We start from the raw sequence: 22,653 nt of genomic DNA on the forward strand, positions 1-22,653 counted from the left end.
GGCCTGAGTCCAGACAGCTATCACAGGGCCTGAGTCCAGACAGCTATCACAGGGCCTGAGTCCAGACAGCAATCACAGGGCCTGAGTCCAGACAGCTATCACAGGGCCTGAGTCCAGACAGCTATCACAGGGCCTGAGTCCAGACAGCAATCACAGGGCCTGAGTCCAGACAGCAATCACAGGGCCTGAGTCCAGACAGCAATCACAGGGCCTGAGTCCAGACAGCAATCACAGGGCCTGAGTCCAGACAGCAATCACAGGGCCTGAGTCCAGACAGCAATCACAGGGCCTGAGTCCAGACAGCTATCACAGGGCCTGAGTCCAGACAGCTATCACAGGGCCTGAGTCCAGACAGCAATCACAGGGCCTGAGTCCAGACAGCGATCACAGGGCCTGAGTCCAGACAGCGATCACAGGGCCTGAGTCCAGACAGCTATCACAGGGCCTGAGTCCAGACAGCTATCACAGGGCCTGAGTCCAGACAGCTATCACAGGGCCTGAGTCCAGACAGCAATCACAGGGCCTGAGTCCAGACAGCAATCACAGGGCCTGAGTCCAGACAGCGATCACAGGGCCTGAGTCCAGACAGCGATCACAGGGCCTGAGTCCAGACAGCTATCACAGGGCCTGAGTCCAGACAGCTATCACAGGGCCTGAGTCCAGACAGCAATCACAGGGCCTGAGTCCAGACAGCAATCACAGGGCCTGAGTCCAGACAGCAATCACAGGGCCTGAGTCCAGACAGCAATCACAGGGCCTGAGTCCAGACAGCAATCACAGGGCCTGAGTCCAGACAGCAATCACAGGGCCTGAGTCCAGACAGCAATCACAGGGCCTGAGTCCAGACAGCAATCACAGGGCCTGAGTCCAGACAGCAATCACAGGGCCTGAGTCCAGACAGCAATCACAGGGCCTGAGTCCAGACAGCTATCACAGGGCCTGAGTCCAGACAGCTATCACAGGGCCTGAGTCCAGACAGCTATCACAGGGCCTGAGTCCAGACAGCTATCACAGGGCCTGAGTCCAGACAGCTATCACAGGGCCTGAGTCCAGACAGCTATCACAGGGCCTGAGTCCAGACAGCTATCACAGGGCCTGAGTCCAGACAGCAATCACAGGGCCTGAGTCCAGACAGCAATCACAGGGCCTGAGTCCAGACAGCAATCACAGGGCCTGAGTCCAGACAGCAATCACAGGGCCTGAGTCCAGACAGCAATCACAGGGCCTGAGTCCAGACAGCTATCACAGGGCCTGAGTCCAGACAGCGATCACAGGGCCTGAGTCCAGACAGCTATCACAGGGCCTGAGTCCAGACAGCAATCACAGGGCCTGAGTCCAGACAGCTATCACAGGGCCTGAGTCCAGACAGCAATCACAGGGCCTGAGTCCAGACAGCAATCACAGGGCCTGAGTCCAGACAGCAATCACAGGGCCTGAGTCCAGACAGCTATCACAGGGCCTGAGTCCAGACAGCTATCACAGGGCCTGAGTCCAGACAGCAATCACAGGGCCTGAGTCCAGACAGCAATCACAGGGCCTGAGTCCAGACAGCAATCACAGGGCCTGAGTCCAGACAGCTATCACAGGGCCTGAGTCCAGACAGCTATCACAGGGCCTGAGTCCAGACAGCTATCACAGGGCCTGAGTCCAGACAGCTATCACAGGGCCTGAGTCCAGACAGCTATCACAGGGCCTGAGTCCAGACAGCTATCACAGGGCCTGAGTCCAGACAGCAATCACAGGGCCTGAGTCCAGACAGCTATCACAGGGCCTGAGTCCAGACAGCTATCACAGGGCCTGAGTCCAGACAGCAATCACAGGGCCTGAGTCCAGACAGCTATCACAGGGCCTGAGTCCAGACAGCTATCACAGGGCCTCCAGACAGCTATCACAGGGCCTGAGTCCAGACAGCTATCACAGGGCCTCCAGACAGCTATCACAGGGCCTGAGTCCAGACAGCAATCACAGGGCCTGAGTCCAGACAGCAATCACAGGGCCTGAGTCCAGACAGCAATCACAGGGCCTGAGTCCAGACAGCAATCACAGGGCCTCCAGACAGCTATCTCCTCAGGCCTCAGAAGTGCAGCCTGGGATTTCTGGTCGGCGCAGCAGGGAGCAGCGCAATGTCGCCCAAACAACACAGATCCGACGCAGAGGCCTGGGACTTCCGGGAGCTGCGCCTGGCCTACCGGAAGTCCCAGGCCTAGACGCTCTGCACCGGAGCTCTGTTGTTTGGACCCACAGACCTCCTGCATGGCATCCGATCCGATAAAAAATCGGATCGGATGCCATTGTTTAGCATTCCGATACCGCAAGTATCGGGTATCGGCCGATATTTGCTGTATCGGAATTCCGATACCGAGATCCGATACTTTTGTGGTATCGGGTATCGGTATCGAAACAACATTAATGTGTGTAAAATAAAGAATTAAAATAAAAAATATTGCTATACTCACCTCTCCGACGCAGCCTGGACGTCCGCGAGGGAACCGGCAGCGTTGTTTGCTTAAAAATCGCGGTTTTCCTTCCTTACTTGAAGTCCCGGCTTGTGATTGGTTGCGTGCCGCCCATGTGACCGAGACGCGACCAATCACAGCAAGCCGTGACGTAATTTTAGGTCCTTCAGGATTTTAAAATTACGTTCCGGCGTTGTGATTGGTTGCGTGCGGTCACATGGGCGACGCAACCAATCACAACGCCGGAACGTAATTTTAAAATCCTGAAGGACCTAAAATTACGTCACGGCTTGCTGTGATTGGTCGCGTCTCGGTCACATGGGCGGCACGCAACCAATCACAAGCCGGGACTTCAAGTAAGGAAGGAAAACCGCGATTTTTAAGCAAACAACGCTGCCGGTTCCCTCGCGGACGTCCAGGCTGCGTCGGAGAGGTGAGTATAGCAATATTTTTTATTTTAATTCTTTATTTTACATATTAATATGGTTCCCAGGGCCTGAAGGAGAGTTTCCTCTCCTTCAGACCCTGGGAAAGAAGCAATTTCTATGGGGCCGCGGCCGGCGTGTCACTGAAAATGACTACGCGTGTCAGCACTGACACGCGTGTCATAGGTTCGCCATCACTATTCTAACATCTAACGTATGGAGTAGTTCTTCCTTAGTATTAGACGGATTAGGGAGAAATGATGGTAAAACTATCTCCTGTGATCTATGAAAATGTGAGGCCACTTTTGGCAAATAGGCTGGGTCTGGTTTTAGGACTACTCTGTCCTGTAGAAACTCTGTATAAGGGGAGAGTCTAGAGAGCGCTTGTATGTCCCCTACCCTACGAGCAGATGTTATTGCTACTAAAAATGCTGTTTTGAGGGACAATAATTTAACTGAGGCTGAATGTAAGGGCTCAAACGGTTCTCTAGTCAAGGCTGAAAGGACTAGGTTGAGATCCCAAGGCACCGACCTGTTCTTGTGTATAGGTCTAGCTCTACTAGAAGCTTTTATAAACCTTGATACCCAATAATTATTAGCAATGTTACAAGAAAACAGGGCCCCTAGGGCTGAGACTTGTACTTTCAACGTACTTGTAGATAGATTTAGCTCTAACCCCTTCTGCAGGAATTCTAAAATCTGGTTAATTGGTATCCTTTCTTCGATTTTAAAATCTGAAGAGGCCAGGAACTTCCTCCAGGTTCTAGAGTAGATCTTTGTTGTTATATGTTTTCTACTCTTCATAAGGGTATCAATTAAATTTGGGAAAAAACCTCTGTTTTTTAACAACGACTTCTCAAACTCCATGCCGTCAAATGGAGCCCCTTCACTTGCGGATGGCTGATCGGACCTTGATGGAGTAAATTTGGAATGTCCGGGAGTACCCATCGGTCTTCCACCAACATGGTCCTGAGCCAGGCAAACCAAGCCCTTCTGGGCCAGAACGGGGCGACCAGTATGACCCTTGCTCGGTCCTCCCTTATCTTCCTGACCACAAGAGGTAATAGGCCCAGCGGGGGGAACGCATAAGGCAATTGGAAATCCCATTTGATCAGGAAAGCATCCACTGCCAACGGATTCTCCCTGGGATTTAGGGAACAGAACTTTTTTGTTTTTCTGTTGTCCCTGGTGGCAAACAGGTCCACCTCTGGATGACCCCACATGTGGACAATCAGACTGAAGATGTCTCTGTTCAGAGACCATTCCCCTTGTTTTAAGGTGTTGCGGCTTAGAAAGTCTGCTTTTATATTTTCTTTCCCCCTTAAATGCAGTGCAGTTAAAGATAGTAAATGGCTCTCTGCTGTCTGGAGCAGGTGGTCTGCTACTTCCATCAGAGATTCGGAATGTGTTCCACCCTGGTGATTTACGTAGGCCACTGTCACCTGGTTGTCGGAGAGGATCTTGACATGGTGACCCTGTAGATACACGAGGAGTTCCTTAACTGCCAATTCTATTGCCATTAACTCTCTCTGATCAGAAGAGGCTGACGTTTGGGGGTCCCATAGCCCTTGAACTACGATGTCACCCATGTGTGCCCCCACTCCGTAGGGCTGGCGTCTGTTGTTATTACACGAGTCACATGCGTCACCCAGGGAACACCTGCTGACAGATTGTCTTCTTCTAGCCACCATCTGAGAGATGTAAGAACTACAGGACTTAACGTCACCTGACCCTGCAAGGACCCCTGTAAGGCTCTATCATTATCCAGAACCTCAAACTGTAAAGGTCTGGTATGGAATTGGGCCCAACGGACGGCGGGAATACACGAAGTTAGGGATCCTAACAGTGACATAGCCTGTCTAAGGGTCATGGACGGTCTATTAATCGCCTTTAACACCTGTTGTTGAATGTGGAGCAATTTATCAGGTGGAAGACAGCATTGTTGGGTCTCTGAATTTAATAACAGTCCAAGGAATCTGAATTTTTAGGGGCTGTAAACGGGATTTCTCATAATTTATAATCCAGCCCAGACGTTCTAGTTTGGTCGTAGCTGTCTTTGCTTGTGAAAGGCAATGATCTGCTGAATTTCCCACAATAAGGAAATCATCCAGATAAGGAATAATGAGAATATTGAATTCCCGTAAATGCGCCATAACCTCAGCGACTACTTTAGTAAACACCCTAGGTGCTGCTGAAATGCCGAAGGGAAGGGCTCTAAATTGAAAATGACGAACAATTCCCTCTATAGACACCGCAACCCTTAGGAACCTCTGGAAGTTCTCATGGATAGGTATATGATAATATGCATCCTTTAGATCTACAACTACCATGAAGCAGTGTTTGAACAACATCTTTATTGTAGAACTGATTGACTCCATTTTAAAGGTTTTATTAACCAGGAACTCATTAAGGGACTTAAGATTAATGATAGTTCTAAATGATTTATCTGGCTTCTGAATCAGAAATAGAGGAGAGTAGAACCCTCTTCCTCTTTCTGAATCTGGGATTTCAATCAGCACTTTTTTAAGACATAAATTCATGACTTCTGCTTCCAAAGCTGTCTGTTCAAAAGTGGAGGAACGTAAGGGGGTTAATTTAAATTTATCACGAGGCCAGTGATTAAACTCCAGTCTCAGACCGTCTGATATAATGCCTTGGACCCAGTCACTATTTGTGATGTCAGACCATGCGGAAGAGAAGGCTGCCAATCTCCCTCCCACAGGGATTGCTAGTCATTGGTCTGGTTTTTTACGTTCTTTTGAGGAACGGCGAAACATGTAAAATTATCTCTAGAAGGTGAGGATACGCGTTTTCTTCCGCGGCCAAATCTCCTTCTATTGAAAGGACGACGGTAAGAAGCTGATGCCAAATTAGGGAACTTCTTCTTATCATCCCCTGCTTTCTCAAGCAACTCATCCAGAGATATTCCCCCTTGCATGGGATAGCGCAGAGCTTGGACCTTGACTGAATGTCACCAGACCAACACTTCAACCATAAGGCTCTACGAGCCGCGTTGGAAAGTCCTGCTGCTCTGGCCGCCATTCTGACCGAATCTAATGAAGCGTCTGACAGGAAGGCCGCAGCATCTTGAATTACCGGGAGCGCATTCAGGATTGTATTCCTGGACGCGCCTTCCTTAAGTTGTGACTCCAACTGATCCAGCCAGACCATTAAAGATCTGCCTGTACATGTTGCGGCCACCGCAGGTCTTAAAGATCCGGCCGCCATCTCCCAGGTACCTTTAAGGAAGGTGTCTGCCTTCCTATCAAGCGGATCTTTAAGGGTCCCCATATCCTCAAATGGTAATGAGGCTTTTTTGGACGCCTTCGCCACCGCAGCATCTAGCTTAGGGGCCTTGTCCCAGGTATCAACGGCTGCATCCTCAAAGGGATACCTGCGTTTTAATGCTGGTGGCAATGAGCCTTTCTTCTCCGGTTTCTTCCACTCTCGGAGAATCAAATCCTGAACTTTATCAATCACCGGAAAAGATCTACGTCTCTTATGGTCTAATCCGCTGAATATTATTTCCTGTCTGGAAGGTTGCATTTTAGGCTCTTCCAGGCCCATCGTACCCCTGACTGATTTAACTAAATTATCAACTCGGTCCAGAGATAGACAAAATCGGCCAGAGTCCTCTTCTGATGACGAGGAAGAGGGAATAGATCCATAGGAACCTTCTTCTCTTTCTTCCTCCGAAGAATCAGAGATTAAGGGAGTTTTATGTTTTGAACTTCCCGCTTGGGATAGAGACCGCAGGGATTCCTTTACTTCCATACGGATCATCTCCTTTAAGTTAGCCGTACTCACAGATTCTTCCGCTACCTAGGGGAGGACAATAAGGGTGATACCTTCTATCAGACCTGATGTCACTTAACCCCTACCACACCTGTAGACCTCACCGTCTGCTGTATACAGGGGGCGCATAATTTTTTGGGACAAGAATCTGGTAAAGGGATTCCACATAGGGCGCACTCCTTATGTTTCATCTTTGTACTTTTCTTCCCCTAGAATGACAAAGTATAAGGGGGCCCGCGTCACTGAGTGAACATTCACGTAGATCACTTACCAGCGTACGCCAAAGAAAGGTAACGGAACACGAGGGGGTTCTTTCCCAGTCGAAGCTCTCGATCCCTGCTTGGACGAGCTTTTACGGCTGGACTGGTCACTTCTGACATGCTCCTTCTCCAAGGGCTTCTGTCGCACATCATCCAGTAGCTGAGGCTGCTGCTCACTATCACTCTCCATGATGAAGATGTGGCCAAAAGCAGGGCTCTAAATCCGACACCTGCTTAAATCCCCCTGGATTCCGGTCAGCAGGGTGCCTGGCGCCATCCCATTGGTTTCTGTTGACCAGACTGCAGCTGGGAGGTCAGCGGTAGTTAATGAGGAATCCGGCGTCCAGGAACGATGGGCGCCGCCATCTTGGATAGACTGCACATGCGCAGCCATCCAGTAACCCGGAAGCGCCTGCTGACTCTGCCCCCGGTGTCACAGCAGCCCGGAAACGCTCCTGAGAGCGAGGGGGGCGGCTATACTTACCGATGCCAGCACATAATGGAGATCAGGAATCCTCCGGACCCTGCTCCCTGCTGCAACACGCAACCGACGTGCAGTCCAGCCAGGACCACCTGGCGCCTCCAGGGACATCCGCACCGGCCGAGGTAGGAGACCCCCCCGCTACCAGATTCGGCCGGCCGGCCTGGGATCCATAGGATTCATCTGTAGGATCCTGTCCCTCCAGGAACAGGAAACCAACTGATGCAGGGGAGAGGTGCCGCCCTTTTGTATCTGTAGGTTTCCTGTTCCTGAAGGGCGGATCCCCTCTCTCGTAGTGCTGTCATGGGAGTCTGAATAAAAGTTAATTTTTTTCACATTAATGTACATTCTGCACCCCATCTTGACTGAAAAAAAACCCCAGAAATGTAGAAATGTTTGCAAATTTAATAAAAAAGGAAAACTGAAATATGACATGGTCATAAGTATTCAGACCCTTTGCTCAGACACTCATATTTAAGTCACATTGCTGTCCATTCCCTTGTGAACCTCCTTGAGATGGTTCTACTCCTTCATTGGAGTCCAGTTGTGTTTAATTAAACTGATAGGACTTGATTAGGAAAGGCACACACCTGTCTATATAAGACCTCACAGCTCACAGTGCATGTCAGACCAAATGAGAATCATGAGGTCAAAGGAACTGGCCAAGGAGCTCAGAGACAGAATTGTAGCAAGGCACAGATCTGGCCAAGGTTACAAGAGAATTTCTGCAGTACTCAAGGTTCCTAAGAGCACAGTGGCCTCCATAATCCTTAAATGGAAGAAGTTTGGGACCACCAGAAGTCTTCCTAGACCTGGCCGTCCAGCCAAACTGAGCAATCCTGGGAGAAGAGCCTTGGTGAGAGACGTAAAGAAGAACCCCAAGATCACTGTGGCCGAGTTCCAGAGATGCAGTAGGGAGATGGGAAAAAGTTCCATAAAGTCAATCATCACTGCAGCCCTCCACCCGTCAGGCCTTCATCTCAGAGTGGCCTGATGGAAGCCTCTACATATGAAAGCCAGCATAGAGTTTGCTAAAAAAACACATGAAGGACTTCCAGACTATGAGAAATAAGATTCTGTGGTCTTATGAGAAGATAGACCTGTTGGTGATAATTCTAAGCGGTATATGTGCAGAAAACCAGGCACTGCTCATCACCTGCCCAATACAATCCCAACAATGAAACATGGTGGTGGCAGCATCATGCTATGGGGTGTTTTTCAGCTGCAGGGACTTGACGACTGGTTGTCATTGAAGGAAACATGAATGCGGCCAAGTACAGAGATATCCCGGGTGGAAACCTCTTCCAGAGTGCTCTGGACCTCAGACTTGGCCGAAGGTTCACCTTCCAACAATGACCCTAAGCACACAGCGAAAATAACAAAGGAGTGGCTTCAGAACAACTCTGTGACCTTTCTTGACTGGCCCAGCCAGAGTTCTGACCAAAACCCAAATGAGCATCTTTGAAGAGACCTGAAAATGGCTGTCCACCAACGTTCACCATCCAACCTGACGGAACTGGAGAGGATCTGCAAGGAAGAATGGCAGAGGATTCCCAAATACAGGTGTGAAAAACTTGTTGCATCATTCCCAAGTAGACTCATGGCTGTACTGCCTCAAAAGGGTGCTTCTACTCAATACTGAGCAAAGGGTCTGAATACTTATGACCATGTGATGTTTCAGTTTTTCTTTTTTAATAAATTTGCAAAAATTTCTACATTTCTGTTTTTTTCAGTCAAGATGAGGTGCAAAGTGTACATTAATGAGAAAAAAATGAACTTTTTGAATTTACCAAATGGCTGCAATGAAACAAAGAGTGGAAAATTTAAAGGGGTCTGAATACTTTCCGTAACCACTGTATACGCTTAACCTTTCTTACTGAACGCGTACTAATACGTACATTTACATAATAATGATCATTAAAAATGGCACAGATTTTTGTTAATGAAGCTACATAACTGTGGACACAAAATAATTTTTGGGATTTTGTATTTTGCTTTATAGGACGCAGAATTTTACTAGATAGTTGTTGAAGAATTTTCAGCTTAGGTTAAAAAAAAAAATGGTTAAACCAATTGAGCCAGTAATGAGAACCAAGCAGTGGGCAATTTTCTTCCACCCCTCCTGGTAGGCTGTACAAAGTGCTTTACTTATATGCCACGAGCGATGGAAATATCCTCCGCTGCTGGAGAAATGACGGTCTATTGTCAACGCGTTTCAGAGTCACTCCAACTCCTCCTACAAGGCACCCACAATTGGTCGTCCTTATATTTGTGGTTGTCCTGAAGAAGGACAAAAGCTTCAGTCTGGAAGAATGTGCAGAAGACACTTTTAAGACCCCTGAACGAATTTCTTTAGGGGCACTGTGTGGATCTAAAATGTAACTGACAAATGTATATCTGGGCAATCACACAACTGCTTAAATAACACTATGTAACAAATTTGTATTTATTTTTTGTTCCTGGGTCCAAAGTGTGTTTTCCTAACCCGTTATGCTTAAAACAAATAGAAAATAGTTGTTATTCCACAAAAACTTTGCTTCTGTGATCAGGACAATGAAGACTACTCAGTACTGAACACGAATGGAGAATTTTCCTGAAAACGGACAAATTTCAAAATTTCATTTTCCTGATCACAGAAGCAAAGTTTTTGTGGAACAACAACTATTTTCTATTTGTTGACACAATAAAATTTTTCTGCCCTGTGGTCATAAAAATCAAAGTTTGGGCTAAATGTAGTCGTTTTTCCATAGTCATTAAACATAAGCAAATATTCCTTCCCCATAATCCTGTAGAATGTAAGCCCGCAAGGGCAGGGTCCTCGCCCCTCTGTATCAGTCCATCATTGTTTGTTTACTGTAAGTGATATCTGTAACTTGTATGTAACCCCTTCTCATGTACAGCACCATGGAATCAACGGTGCTATATAAATAAATAATAATAATAAATAATAATAAAAAATATTACACTTGGAAGCCAGGAACAAAAATTGTGTAATAAATATGTGCAAAAAGATGAATTACCCCTCTGAAGACGCAGTCACCAAAGCCACTTTGCCTTCAAGTTTCCTGGGAGTTTGTATTCCTCTAAGACTCTGCATTTTGTAAGGTCCTCTGCCACCGGGTGACAGGGAGAGCAAGCGCTGGAGGGACAAGCGAAACATGGAAGACAGGATTGGACTGTGCACCTGGAGGACAGAAGGGAGGAGAGGATAAGCGCTCAAAGTGCACAACAGTATCTAGATGGACAAAGCAGATATATTTTTAACCCTTCAAGTGTGATCTAGTTGCATGGAGAAAAAGCTTAAGAAATTATAGAGACCTCCCTTACTAAGAATTATCTTTCCACTTAAACTGCATTAGCACAGGTTTAATTTTTTCCCTCCGTTTCCTAAACAAAATGAAGGCTGCAGCCCCCAGTGCTCTTACACCCTGATTTGCATATGACATCTATACTAGTTTTTTCACAACTGTTAAATCAGATCTCTTCAAAAATGTATCTACCGTATATACTCGAGTATAAGCCGAGATTTTCAGCCCATTTTTTTGGGCTGAAAGTCTCCCTCTCGGCTTATACTCGAGTCATACCCGGGGGTCGGCAGGGGAGGAGGAGCGGGGGCTGTCTAGTTATACTCACCTACTCCCGGTGCGGTCCCTGCAGTCCCTGCTTCTTCCAGCGCTGCATCTTCTTCCTGTACTGAGCGGTCACATGGTCCCGCTCATTACAGTCATGAATATGCGGCTCCACCTCCCATAGAGGTGGAGCCGCATATTCATGACTGTAATGAGCGGTAACGGTGACCGCTCAATACAGGAAGAAGATGCAGCGCTGGAAGAAGCAGGGACTGCAGGGACCGCGCTGGGAGTAGGTAAGTATACGGGGAGGGGAGCGCTGCGCGATATTTACCGCTCCTCGTTCCGGTGCGGCTCAGTCATCAGCGTCCTCTGGCTGTGACGCTCAGGTCAGAGGGCGCGGTGATGTAGTCAGTGCGCGCCCTCTGCTGAGCATCAGTGCTGTAGTGATGGGCAGTCCGGCTCTTTTTGGTGATCCGGCTCTCATGGCTCCGCTCACCAAAAAGAGCCGGCTCTTTCGGCTCACAAAACGGCTCTTTTTGGATCCTAAAAGGATCCCTATTGAATATCTGTTCAGGCGTCCGAAACTCCGCCCACTTCTTAGAGCCAATGAAATTGAAGAGTGGGCGGGGTTTTGTTCAGGTGGGCGGAGTTAGCCCGGGATTTTACGCCCAGTGAGAGCCATTCAGGAATTTTAGTGGTTCTCACTGGCGTGCCGGCTCCCATCGTTCACAGCAGGGAGCCGGCTCTTTGTGTCGGCTCGTTCGCGAACGACACATCACTACAGTGCTGGAGACAGAGCCGCACGAGGAGCAGGTAAAAATTGAAAGCGCCGGCGTCCTGAGCGAAGAGAGGTGAGTATGTGATTTTTTTTTTATTGCAGCAGCATTATATATTGCACAGCTTTATATGGAGCATCTATGGGGCAATAATGAACGGTGCAGAGCATTATATATGGCACAGCTTTCTATGGAGCATCTATGGGGCCATAATGAATGGTGCAGAGCATTATATATGGCACAGCTTTATATGGAGTATCTATGGGGCCATAATGAATGGTGCAGAGCATTATATATGGCACAGCTTTATATGGAGTATCTATGGGGCCATAATGAACGGTGCAGAGCTTTATATATGGCACAGCTTTATATGGAGTATCTATGGGGCCATAATGAACGGTGCAGAGCATTATATATGGCACAGCTTTATATGGAGTATCTATGGGGCCATAATGAATGGTGCAGAGCTTTATATATGGCACAGCTTTATATGGAGTATCTATGGGGCCGTAATGAACAGTGCAGAGCATTATATATGGCACAGCTTTATATGGAGCATCTATGGGGCAATAATGAACGGTATGGAGCATCTATTTTTATTTTTGAAATTCACCGGTAGCTGCTGCATTTCCTACCCTAGGCTTATACTCGAGTCAATAAGTTTTCCCAGTTTTTTGTGGCAAAATTAGGGGGGTCGGCTTATACTCGGGTCGGCTTATACTCGAGTATATACGGTATTTTTTTTTGGGGGGGTTGACAGTGGACTACACAGCCACATGCAAAACTATTCCAACAGGTTCCCTTTAACAACATTTAGAGATATACAGTATTTTACAGCAAACACATGGAACATTGGAAAGAATAGTCTAAAGATGTACATAGACTTCTACAAAAGGTGTTTTCTAGGCTTGATCAGTACAGTGATCACTATACAGGGAGCGAGAGGAGGCAAATTATAGTTGTGTTATATGTAGATATTACCTGTCATTGTAAACCTGCCTGTATTTAACCCCTGTATACCAGAAGGTGGTTTGCACGTTAATGACCACGGCAATTTTTACAATTCTGAGCACTGTCAATTTATGTGGTAATAACTCTGGAACGCTTCAACGGATTCCACTGATTCGCTGTTTTCTTATGACATATTGTACTTCATGACAGTGGTAACATTTATTCGATATGACTTAAAGGGAACCTGTCACCTGAATTTGGCGGGACCGGTTTTAGGTCATATGGGCGGGGTTTTCGGGTGTTTGATTCACCCTTTCCTTACCCGCTGGCTGCATGCTGGCCGCAATATTGGATTGAAGTTCATTTTCTGTCCTCCGGAGTACACGCCTGTGCAAGGCAATATTGCCTTGCGCTGGCGTGTACTACGGAGGGGACACAGCATGAACTTCAATCCAATATTGCGGCCAGCATGCAGCCAGCGGGTAAGGAAAGGGTGAATCAAACACCCAAAAACCCCGCCCATATGACCCAAAACCGGTCCCGCCAAATTCAGGTGACAGGTTCCCTTTAATTTGAAAATTTGGCAAAATTTTTACAAATTTTGTGATTTTTATGCCCTTAAATGAGAGTTATGCAACACAAAACAGTTAGTAAATAACATTTCCCACATGTCTACTTTACTTCAGCACAATTTTTTAAACAACATTTTTTGTGTTAGGAAGTTAGAAGGGTTAAAAGTTGACCAGCGATTTCTCATTTTTCCAACAAAATTTACAAGGGCTCAGATCAGCAGTAACAAGCTGGCAAGGGCGTGCACTGTCAGTGAGCGTTGTCAGAATACAGACAGAAAATACCCAAAAGTGACACCATTCTAAAAACTGCACCCCTCAAGGAGCTCAACACCACATTCAAGAAGTTTATTAACCCATCAGGTGCTTCACAGGAATTTTTGGAATGTGGAAAAAAAAAAAAAGATTTAACTTTTTTGTTCACAAATTTTACTTTACACCCAAATGTTATTATTTTTGCAAGGGCAGCAGGAAAATATAGACCCCAAAATTAGTTTTTCAAGTTCTCCTGAGCATGACAATACCCATACCTCCCAACTTTTGAAGATGGGAAAGAGGGACAAATTTTAGGCCACGCCTCTGACCACACCCATTCATAATTAGTCACACCCATATCCACGTCCCAACCACACCCATTTAGCACTGCTGATCACACTGTTTCATATACAATAGTTCTAAACAAAAAAATATGGCCACACAGTGCTCCATACTGTATAATGACCACACATGATGCCCCATACTGTATAATGACCGCACATGATGCTCCATATTGTATAATGACCGCACATGATGCTCCATACTGTATAATGAACACACATGACGCTCCATACTGTATAATGACGGCATGCATACCGTATAATGGCCGCACATGATGCTCCATACTGTATAATGACTGCGCATGATGCTCCATACCGTATAATGGCCGCACATGATGCTCCATACTGTATAATGACTGCACATGATGCTCCATACCGTATGACCACACATGATGCCCCATACTGTATAATGGCCACACATGATGCTCCATATTGTATAATGACGGCATGCATACCGTATAATGGCCGCACATGATGCTCCATACTGTATAATGACCGCACATGATGCTCCATACTGTATAATGGCCACAGTTCTCCATACTGTATAATGACATACAGGCACGCAGCTCACACACACGCTCACACACATGCACACGCACACAGCTCACACACACGCAGCACACACACAGCTCACACACGCACGCAGCTCACACACATGCAGCATCACACACACAGTATCACACATACACGCGCAGCATCACAAACGCAGCTCACAAACACATGCAGCTTTGACACAAATGCATCACATACGCAGCCATCACACACACACACACACAGCCATCACACACATACGCAGTCATCACACACACACACACACGCAGCCATCACACACACACACACGCAGCCATTACACACACACGCAGCCATCACACACACACGCAGCCATCACACACACACGCAGCCATCACACACACACACGCAGCCATCACACACACACACGCAGCCATCACACACACACACGCAGCCATCACACACACACACCCAGCCATCACACACACACACCCAGCCATCACACACAGACACCCAGCCATCACACACAGACACCCAGCCATCACACACACACCCAGCCATCACACACACCAGATACCTCATACACACATGACACACACACAAATGCAGCATCACACACACAATGACACACACATGCAGTATCAGACACACACACACATCTCACACACACACACACACACATCACACACACACACAATCTCCTCTGTGGTGCAGGGGCGGCTGATCTGTCCATGTGCAGCTCTTCAGTTTCTCCGGCTGCTCACAGCTCTGCACTATCCCGGCACCTCCCCCGTCTCTCCTTCTCTGCCGGGATAGCAGCTAAGAGCAGGAGAAGCCGGAGCTCCGTGCACACACAGGAGGAAGTGAGTCGCTGACCTCTCATCTTGATCGCTGCTGGCTCTCTGCCTCAGCGTGGCAGCGCCGCACACACAGGGGGCGGGGGGACAGGTTATCGGTCGGGAGGAGACCCAGCATGTATACGAAAAAAAAAACAGCCACAAACCTAAGCTACTCAGGTGCCGCCCCCTGCATTGTCCCGCCCTAGGCACGTAGTGCGGGACATTAGTGTCCCGCCCGGGATCCCGGGGCTGACCGTCAAAATCAGGACAGTCCCGCGGGATCCGGGACGGTTGGGAGGTATGACTTTCTCCATATTAATGTCTATGGATGTAGATGAGGACACAGAAGCCCCCGGAGGAGGATGTGGGGGGCACATACTTTCTCCATATTAATGTCTATGGATGTAGATGAGGACAGAGAAGCCCCCGGAGGTGGATGTGGGGGGCACATACTTTCTCCATATTAATGTCTATGGATGTAGATGAGGACAGAGAAGCCCCCGGAGGTGGATGTGGGGGGCACATACTTTCTCCATATTAATGTCTATGGATGTAGGTGAGGACAGAGAAGCCCCCGGAGGTGGATGTGGGGGGCACATACTTTCTCCATATTAATGTCTATGGATGTAGATGAGGACAGAGAAGCCCCCGGAGGTGGATGTGGGGGGGCACATACTGTCTCCATATTAATGTCTATGGATGTAGATGAGGACAGAGAAGCCCCCGGAGGTGGATGTGGGGGGCACATACTTTCTCCATATTAATGTCTATAGATGTAGATGAGTACAGAAGCCCCCGGAGGAGGATGTGGGGGGCACTTACTTTCTCCATATTAATGTCTATGGATGTAGATGAGGACACAGAAGCCCCCGGAGGTGGATGTGGGGGGCACATACTTTCTCCATATTAATGTCTATAGATGTAGATGAGTACAGAAGCCCCCGGAGGAGGATGTGGGGGGCACTTACTTTCTCCATATTAGTGTCTATGGATGTAGGTGAGGACAGAGAAGCCCCCGGAGGAGGATGTGGGGGGCACATACTTTCTCTATATTAATGTCTATGGATGTAGATGAGGACAGAGAAGCCCCCGGAGGAGGATGTGGGGGGCACATACTTTCTCCATATTAATGTCTATGGATGTAGATGAGGACAGAGAAGCCCCCGGAGGAGGATGTGGGGGGCACATACTTTCTCCATATTAATGTCTATGGATGTAGATGAGGACAGAGAAGCCCCCGGAGGTGGATGTGGGGGGCACATACTTTCTCCATATTAATGTCTATGGATGTAGGTGAGGACAGAGAAGCCCCCGGAGGAGGATGTGGGGGGCACATACTTTCTCTATATTAATGTCTATGGATGTAGATGAGGACAGAGAAGCCCCCGGAGGAGGATGTGGGGGGCACATACTTTCTCCATATTAATGTCTATGGATGTAGATGAGGACAGAGAAGCCCCCGGAGGAGGATGTGGGGGGCACATACTTTCTCCATATTAATGTCTATGGATGTAGATGAGGACAGAGAAGCCCCCGGAGGAGGATGTGGGGGGCACATACTTTTCCCCAATATTAATGTCTATGGATGTAGATGAGGACAGAGAAGCCCCCGGAGGTGGATGTGGGGGCACATACTTTCTCCATATTAATGTCTATGGATGTAGATGAGGACACAGAAGACCCCGGAGGTGGATGTGGGGGGCACATACTTTCCTCCATGTTAATGTCTATGGATGTAGATGAGGACAGAGAAGCCCCCGGAGGTGGATGTGGGGGGCACATACTTTCTCCATATTAATGTCTATGGATGTAGATGAGTACAGAGAAGCCCCCGGAGGAGGATGTGGGGGGCACATACTTTTCCCAAATATTAATGTCTATGGATGTAGATGAGGACAGAGAAGCCCCCGGAGGTGGATGTGGGGGGCACATACTTTCTCCATATTAATGTCTATGGATGTAGATGGAGGACAGAGAAGCCCCCGGAGGTGGATGTGGGGGGCACATACTTTCTCCATATTAATGTCTATGGATGTAGGTGAGTACAGAGAAGCCCCCGGAGGAGGATGTGGGGGGCACATACTTTTCCCCAATATTAATGTCTATGGATGTAGATGAGGACAGAGAAGCCCCCGGAGGAGGATGTGGGGGGGCACATACTTCCTCCATATTAATGTCTATGGATGTAGATGACAGAGAAGCCCCCGGAGGAGGATGTGGGGGGCACATACTTTCTCCATATTAATGTCTATGGATGTAGATGAGGACAGAGAAGCCCCCGGAGGAGGATGTGGGGGGCACATACTTTCTCCATATTAATGTCTATGGATGTAGATGAGGACAGAGAAGCCCCCGGAGGTGGATGTGGGGGGCACATACTTTCCCCATATTAATGTCTATGGATGTAGATGAGGACAGAGAAGCCCCCGGAGGTGGATGTGGGGGGCACATACTTTCCCCATATTAATGTCTATGGATGTGGATGAGGACAGAGAAGCCCCCGGAGGAGGATGTGGGGGGCACATACTTTCCCCATATTAATGTCTATGGATGTAGATGAGGACAGAGAAGCCCCCGGAGGTGGATGTGGGGGGCACATACTTTCTCCATATTAATGTCTATGGATGTAGATGAGGACAGAGAAGCCCCCGGAGGAGGATGTGGGGGGCACATACTTTCTCCATATTAATGTCTATGGATGTAGATGAGGACAGAGAAGCCCCCGGAGGAGGATGTGGGGGGCACATACTTTCTCCATATTAATGTCTATGGATGTAGATGAGGACAGAGAAGCCCCCGGAGGAGGATGTGGGGGGCACATACTTTCTCCATATTAATGTCTATGGATGTAGATGAGGACAGAGAAGCCCCCGGAGGAGGATGTTGGGGGGACATACTTTCTCCATATTAATGTCTATGGATGTAGATGAGGACAGAGAAGCCCCCGGAGGTGGATGTGGGGGGCACATACTTTCTCCATATTAATGTCTATGGATGTAGAGGAGGACAGAGAAGCCCCCGGAGGTGGATGTGGGGGGCACATACTTTCTCCATATTAATGTCTATGGATGTAGATGAGGACACAGAAGCCCCCGGAGGTGGATGTGGGGGGCACATACTTCCTCCATATTAATGTCTATGGATGTAGATGAGGACAGAGAAGCCCCCGGAGGAGGATGTGGGGGGCACATACTTTCTCCATATTAATGTCTGTGGATGTAGATGAGGACAGAGAAGCCCCCGGAGGTGGATGTGGGGGGCACATACTTCCTCCATATTAATGTCTACGGATGGAGATGAGGACAGAGAAGCCCCCGGAGGAGGATGTGGGGGGCACATACTTTCTCCATATTAATGTCTGTGGATGTAGATGAGGACAGAGAAGCCCCCGGAGGAGGATGTGGGGGGCACATACTTTCTCCATATTAATGTCTATGGATGTAGATGACAGAGAAGCCCCCGGAGGAGGATGTGGGGGGCACTTACTTTCTCCATATTAATGTCTATGGATGGAGATGAGGACAGAGAAGCCCCCGGAGGAGGATGTGGGGGGCACATACTTTCTCCATATTAATGTCTATGGATGTAGATGACAGAGAAGCCCCCGGAGGAGGATGTGGGGGGCACATACTTTCTCCATATTAATGTCTATGGATGTAGAGGAGGACAGAGAAGCCCCCGGAGGTGGATGTGGGGGGCACATACTTTCTCCATATTAATGTCTATGGATGTAGATGAGGACAGAGAAGCCCCCGGAGGAGGATGTGGGGGGCACATACTTTCTACATATTAATGTCTATGGATGTAGATGAGGACAGAGAAGCCCCCGGAGGTGGATGTGGGGGGCACATACTGTCTCCATATTAATGTCTATGGATGTAGATGAGGACAGAGAAGCCCCCGGAGGTGGATGTGGGGGGCACATACTTTCTCCATATTAATGTCTATAGATGTAGATGAGGACAGAGAAGCCCCCGGAGGAGGATGTGGGGGGCACATACTTTCTCCATATTAATGTCTATGGATGTAGATGAGGACAGAGAAGCCCCCGGAGGAGGATGTGGGGGGCACATACTTTCTCCATATTAATGTCTATAGATGTAGATGAGGACAGAGAAGCCCCCGGAGGAGGATGTGGGGGGCACATACTTTCTCCATATTAATGTCTATAGATGTAGATGAGGACAGAGAAGCCCCCGGAGGAGGATGTGGGGGGCACATACTTTCTCATACCTCCCAACTTTTGAAGATGGGAAAGAGGGACAAATTTTAGGCCACGCCTCTGACCACACCCATTCATAATTAGTCACACCCATTTAGCATTGCTGATCACACTGTTTCATATACAATAGTTCTAAACAAAAAAATATGGCCACACAGTGCTCCATACCGTATAATGACCACACATGATGCCCCATACTGTATAATGGCCACACATGACGCTCCATACTGTATAATGGCCACACATGATGCTCCATACTGTATAATGGCCACACATGATGCTCCATACTGTATAATGACCGCACATGATGCTCCATATTGTATAATGACCGCACATGATGCTCCATACTGTATAATGAACACACATGATGCTCCATACTGTATAATGACGGCATGCATACCGTATAATGGCCGCACATGATGCTCCATACTGTATAATGACTGCACATGATGCTCCATACTGTATAATGGCCGCACATGATGCTCCATACTGTATAATGACGGCATGCATACCGTATAATGGCCGCACATGATGCTCCATACTGTATAATGACTGCACATGATGCTCCATACCGTATGACCACACATGATGCCCCATACTGTATAATGGCCACACATGATGCTCCATACTGTATGCTGGCTGCACATGATGCTTCATACTGTATAATGACCGCACATGATGCTGCATACTGTATAATGACCGCACATGATGCTCCATACTGTATAATGGCCACAGTTCTCCATACTGTATAATGACATACAGGCACGCAGCTCACACACACGCTCACACACATGCACACGCACACAGCTCACACACACGCAGCACACACACAGCTCACACACATGCAGCATCACACACACAGTATCACACATACACACGCAGCATCACAAACGCAGCTCACAAACACATGCAGCTTTGACACAAATGCATCACATACGCAGCCATCACACACACACACACACAGCCATCACACACATACGCAATCACACACACACACACGCAGCCATCACACACACACACACACACGCAGCCATTACACACACACGCAGCCATTACACACACACGCAGCCATCACACACACACGCAGCCATCACACACACACGCAGCCATCACACACGCAGCCATCACACACACACACGCAGCCATCACACACACACGCAGCCACACACACACGCAGCCATCACACACACACACGCAGCCATCACACACACACACCCAGCCATCACACACACACACGCAGCCATCACACACACACACGCAGCCATCACACACACACACGCAGCCATCACACACACACACGCAGCTATCACACACACACGCAGCCATCACACACACGCAGCCATCACACACACACACACCCAGCCATCACACACACACACACAGAGCCATCACACACACACACACCCAGCCATCACACACAGACACCCAGCCATCACACACACACCCAGCCATCACACACACCAGATACCTCATACACACATGACACACACACAAATGCAGCATCACACACACACAATGACACACACACATCACACACACACATCACATCACACACACACACACACACAATCTCCTCTGTGGTGCAGGGGCGGCTGATCTGTCCATGTGCAGCTCTTCAGTTTCTCCGGCTGCTCACAGCTCTGCACTGTCCCGGCACCTCCCCCATCTCTCCTCCTCTGCCGGGATAGCAGCTAAGAGCAGGAGAAGCCGGAGCTCCGTGCACACACAGGAGGAAGTGAGTCGCTGACCTCTCATCTTGATCGCTGCTGGCTCTCTGCCTCAGCGTGGCAGCGCCGCACACACAGGGGGCGGGGGGAGGGGGGCGGGATCGGTCGGGAGGAGACCCAGCATGTATAAGAAAAAAAAAACAGCCACAAACCTAAGCTACTCAGGTGCCGCCCCCTGCATTGTCCCCGCCCTAGGCACGTAGTGCGGGACATTAGTGTCCCACCCGGGATCCCGGGGCTGACCGTCAAAATCAGGACAGTCCCGCGGGATCCGGGACGGTTGGGAGGTATGACAATACCCCATATGTAGGGGAAAACCACTGTTTGCGCGCAAAGCAGAGCTGGGAAGGGAGGAAGCGCAATGTGACTTTTTTAACGCAAAATTTGCTGGAATCATTAGCAGACACCATTTCCCATCTGGAGAGCCCCTGATGTGCCTAAACAGTGGAAAGCCCTCACAAGTGACCTCATTTTGGAAACTAGACCCCTCAAGGAATATATGTATAATCCCCCACATGTATTCCACATGAATTCCCAACAGGTGTATGTATCAGAAGCCCCCTCCTCCATTATTTGGTCTCAATTGCCTTAAAGGGAAGGTGCCGCAATTTTGTTTTTGTATTAAAAATGATTGTTTATATAAACAATTATTTTTAAAACAAAAACTATTTTTTTTAGCTTTAATATCTTTTTTATTATTAATTATTTTTGCAGCCACTGGGCGCCGCCATTTTGCTTTGCAGGAGTGTAAGAGTCCCTGCACGACTTACACTCTGCAAATACGGCAGCCCTGGGCATAGGAGGCTGCGGTCAGCGGCCGACCCCATAACTATCATTGAGCTGCTCCCTGCTGTGATCTGGCCACGCCCCCTGGGCTGTCTCCACATCACAGCAGAGGCAGGAGGTCGGCGCCATCTTTCTTCAGCAGACAGTGTGTGAGCTCCACTGTGACTTGAGAGCTGCGCTGTTATAGGAGGGACAGCTCCAGCTGTCTCCCCTTTCACAGTCAGCAGTCGGCCGTTCCCTGTCCTCTGCTATGCTGCTTGGTGTGTGGCTGTGATCTCTAGAATCGCTAGAGAGGGTGAAGTGCTGCGGTCTGATGTCCTCAGGAGCTGCAGAGGTAACAGGGGGGAGGGGGAGGCTCTCTGTGCTGCTCTGACCCTGCCTCTCACTGCAGCTCCTCACAGGACATCATATCGTGTATCTATCACTATACTGTGCTGAGCCGTGTATCTAATCCTCTCCTGTGTGATATTGTCTGGTGCGCTGTGTATCTAATCCTATCCTGTATGATACTGTCTGCTGCGCCGTGTACCTAATCCTCTCCTGTGTGATACTGTGTACTGAGCCATGTATCTAATCCTATACTGTGTGATACTGTCTGCTGAGCTGTGTATCTAATCCTATCCTGTGTGATACTGTCTGCTGAGCCATGCATCTAATCCTATACTGTGTGATACTATGCTGAGCCATG

At 48.5% G+C, this 22,653-nt stretch overlaps 1 protein-coding gene across 2 annotated transcripts in view; it reads right to left on the reverse strand.

Annotated features, from left to right (window-relative positions):
• LOC143817738 (dehydrogenase/reductase SDR family member 4-like) overlaps positions 1-22,653 on the reverse strand; it is a 77,712-nt gene that overhangs the window by 38,482 nt on the left and 16,577 nt on the right. For both annotated transcript variants that reach the window (XM_077299231.1, XM_077299226.1), the window contains one exon: positions 10,438-10,601. In XM_077299231.1, coding sequence (XP_077155346.1) covers positions 10,438-10,577 — 140 coding nt within the window. In that variant the 5' untranslated portion in view covers positions 10,578-10,601. The remainder of the gene's footprint in view (positions 1-10,437; positions 10,602-22,653) is intronic.

Source organism: Ranitomeya variabilis, chromosome 1 (genome assembly GCF_051348905.1).
Source record: "Ranitomeya variabilis isolate aRanVar5 chromosome 1, aRanVar5.hap1, whole genome shotgun sequence".
NCBI classification, from domain to species: domain Eukaryota; kingdom Metazoa; phylum Chordata; class Amphibia; order Anura; family Dendrobatidae; genus Ranitomeya; species Ranitomeya variabilis.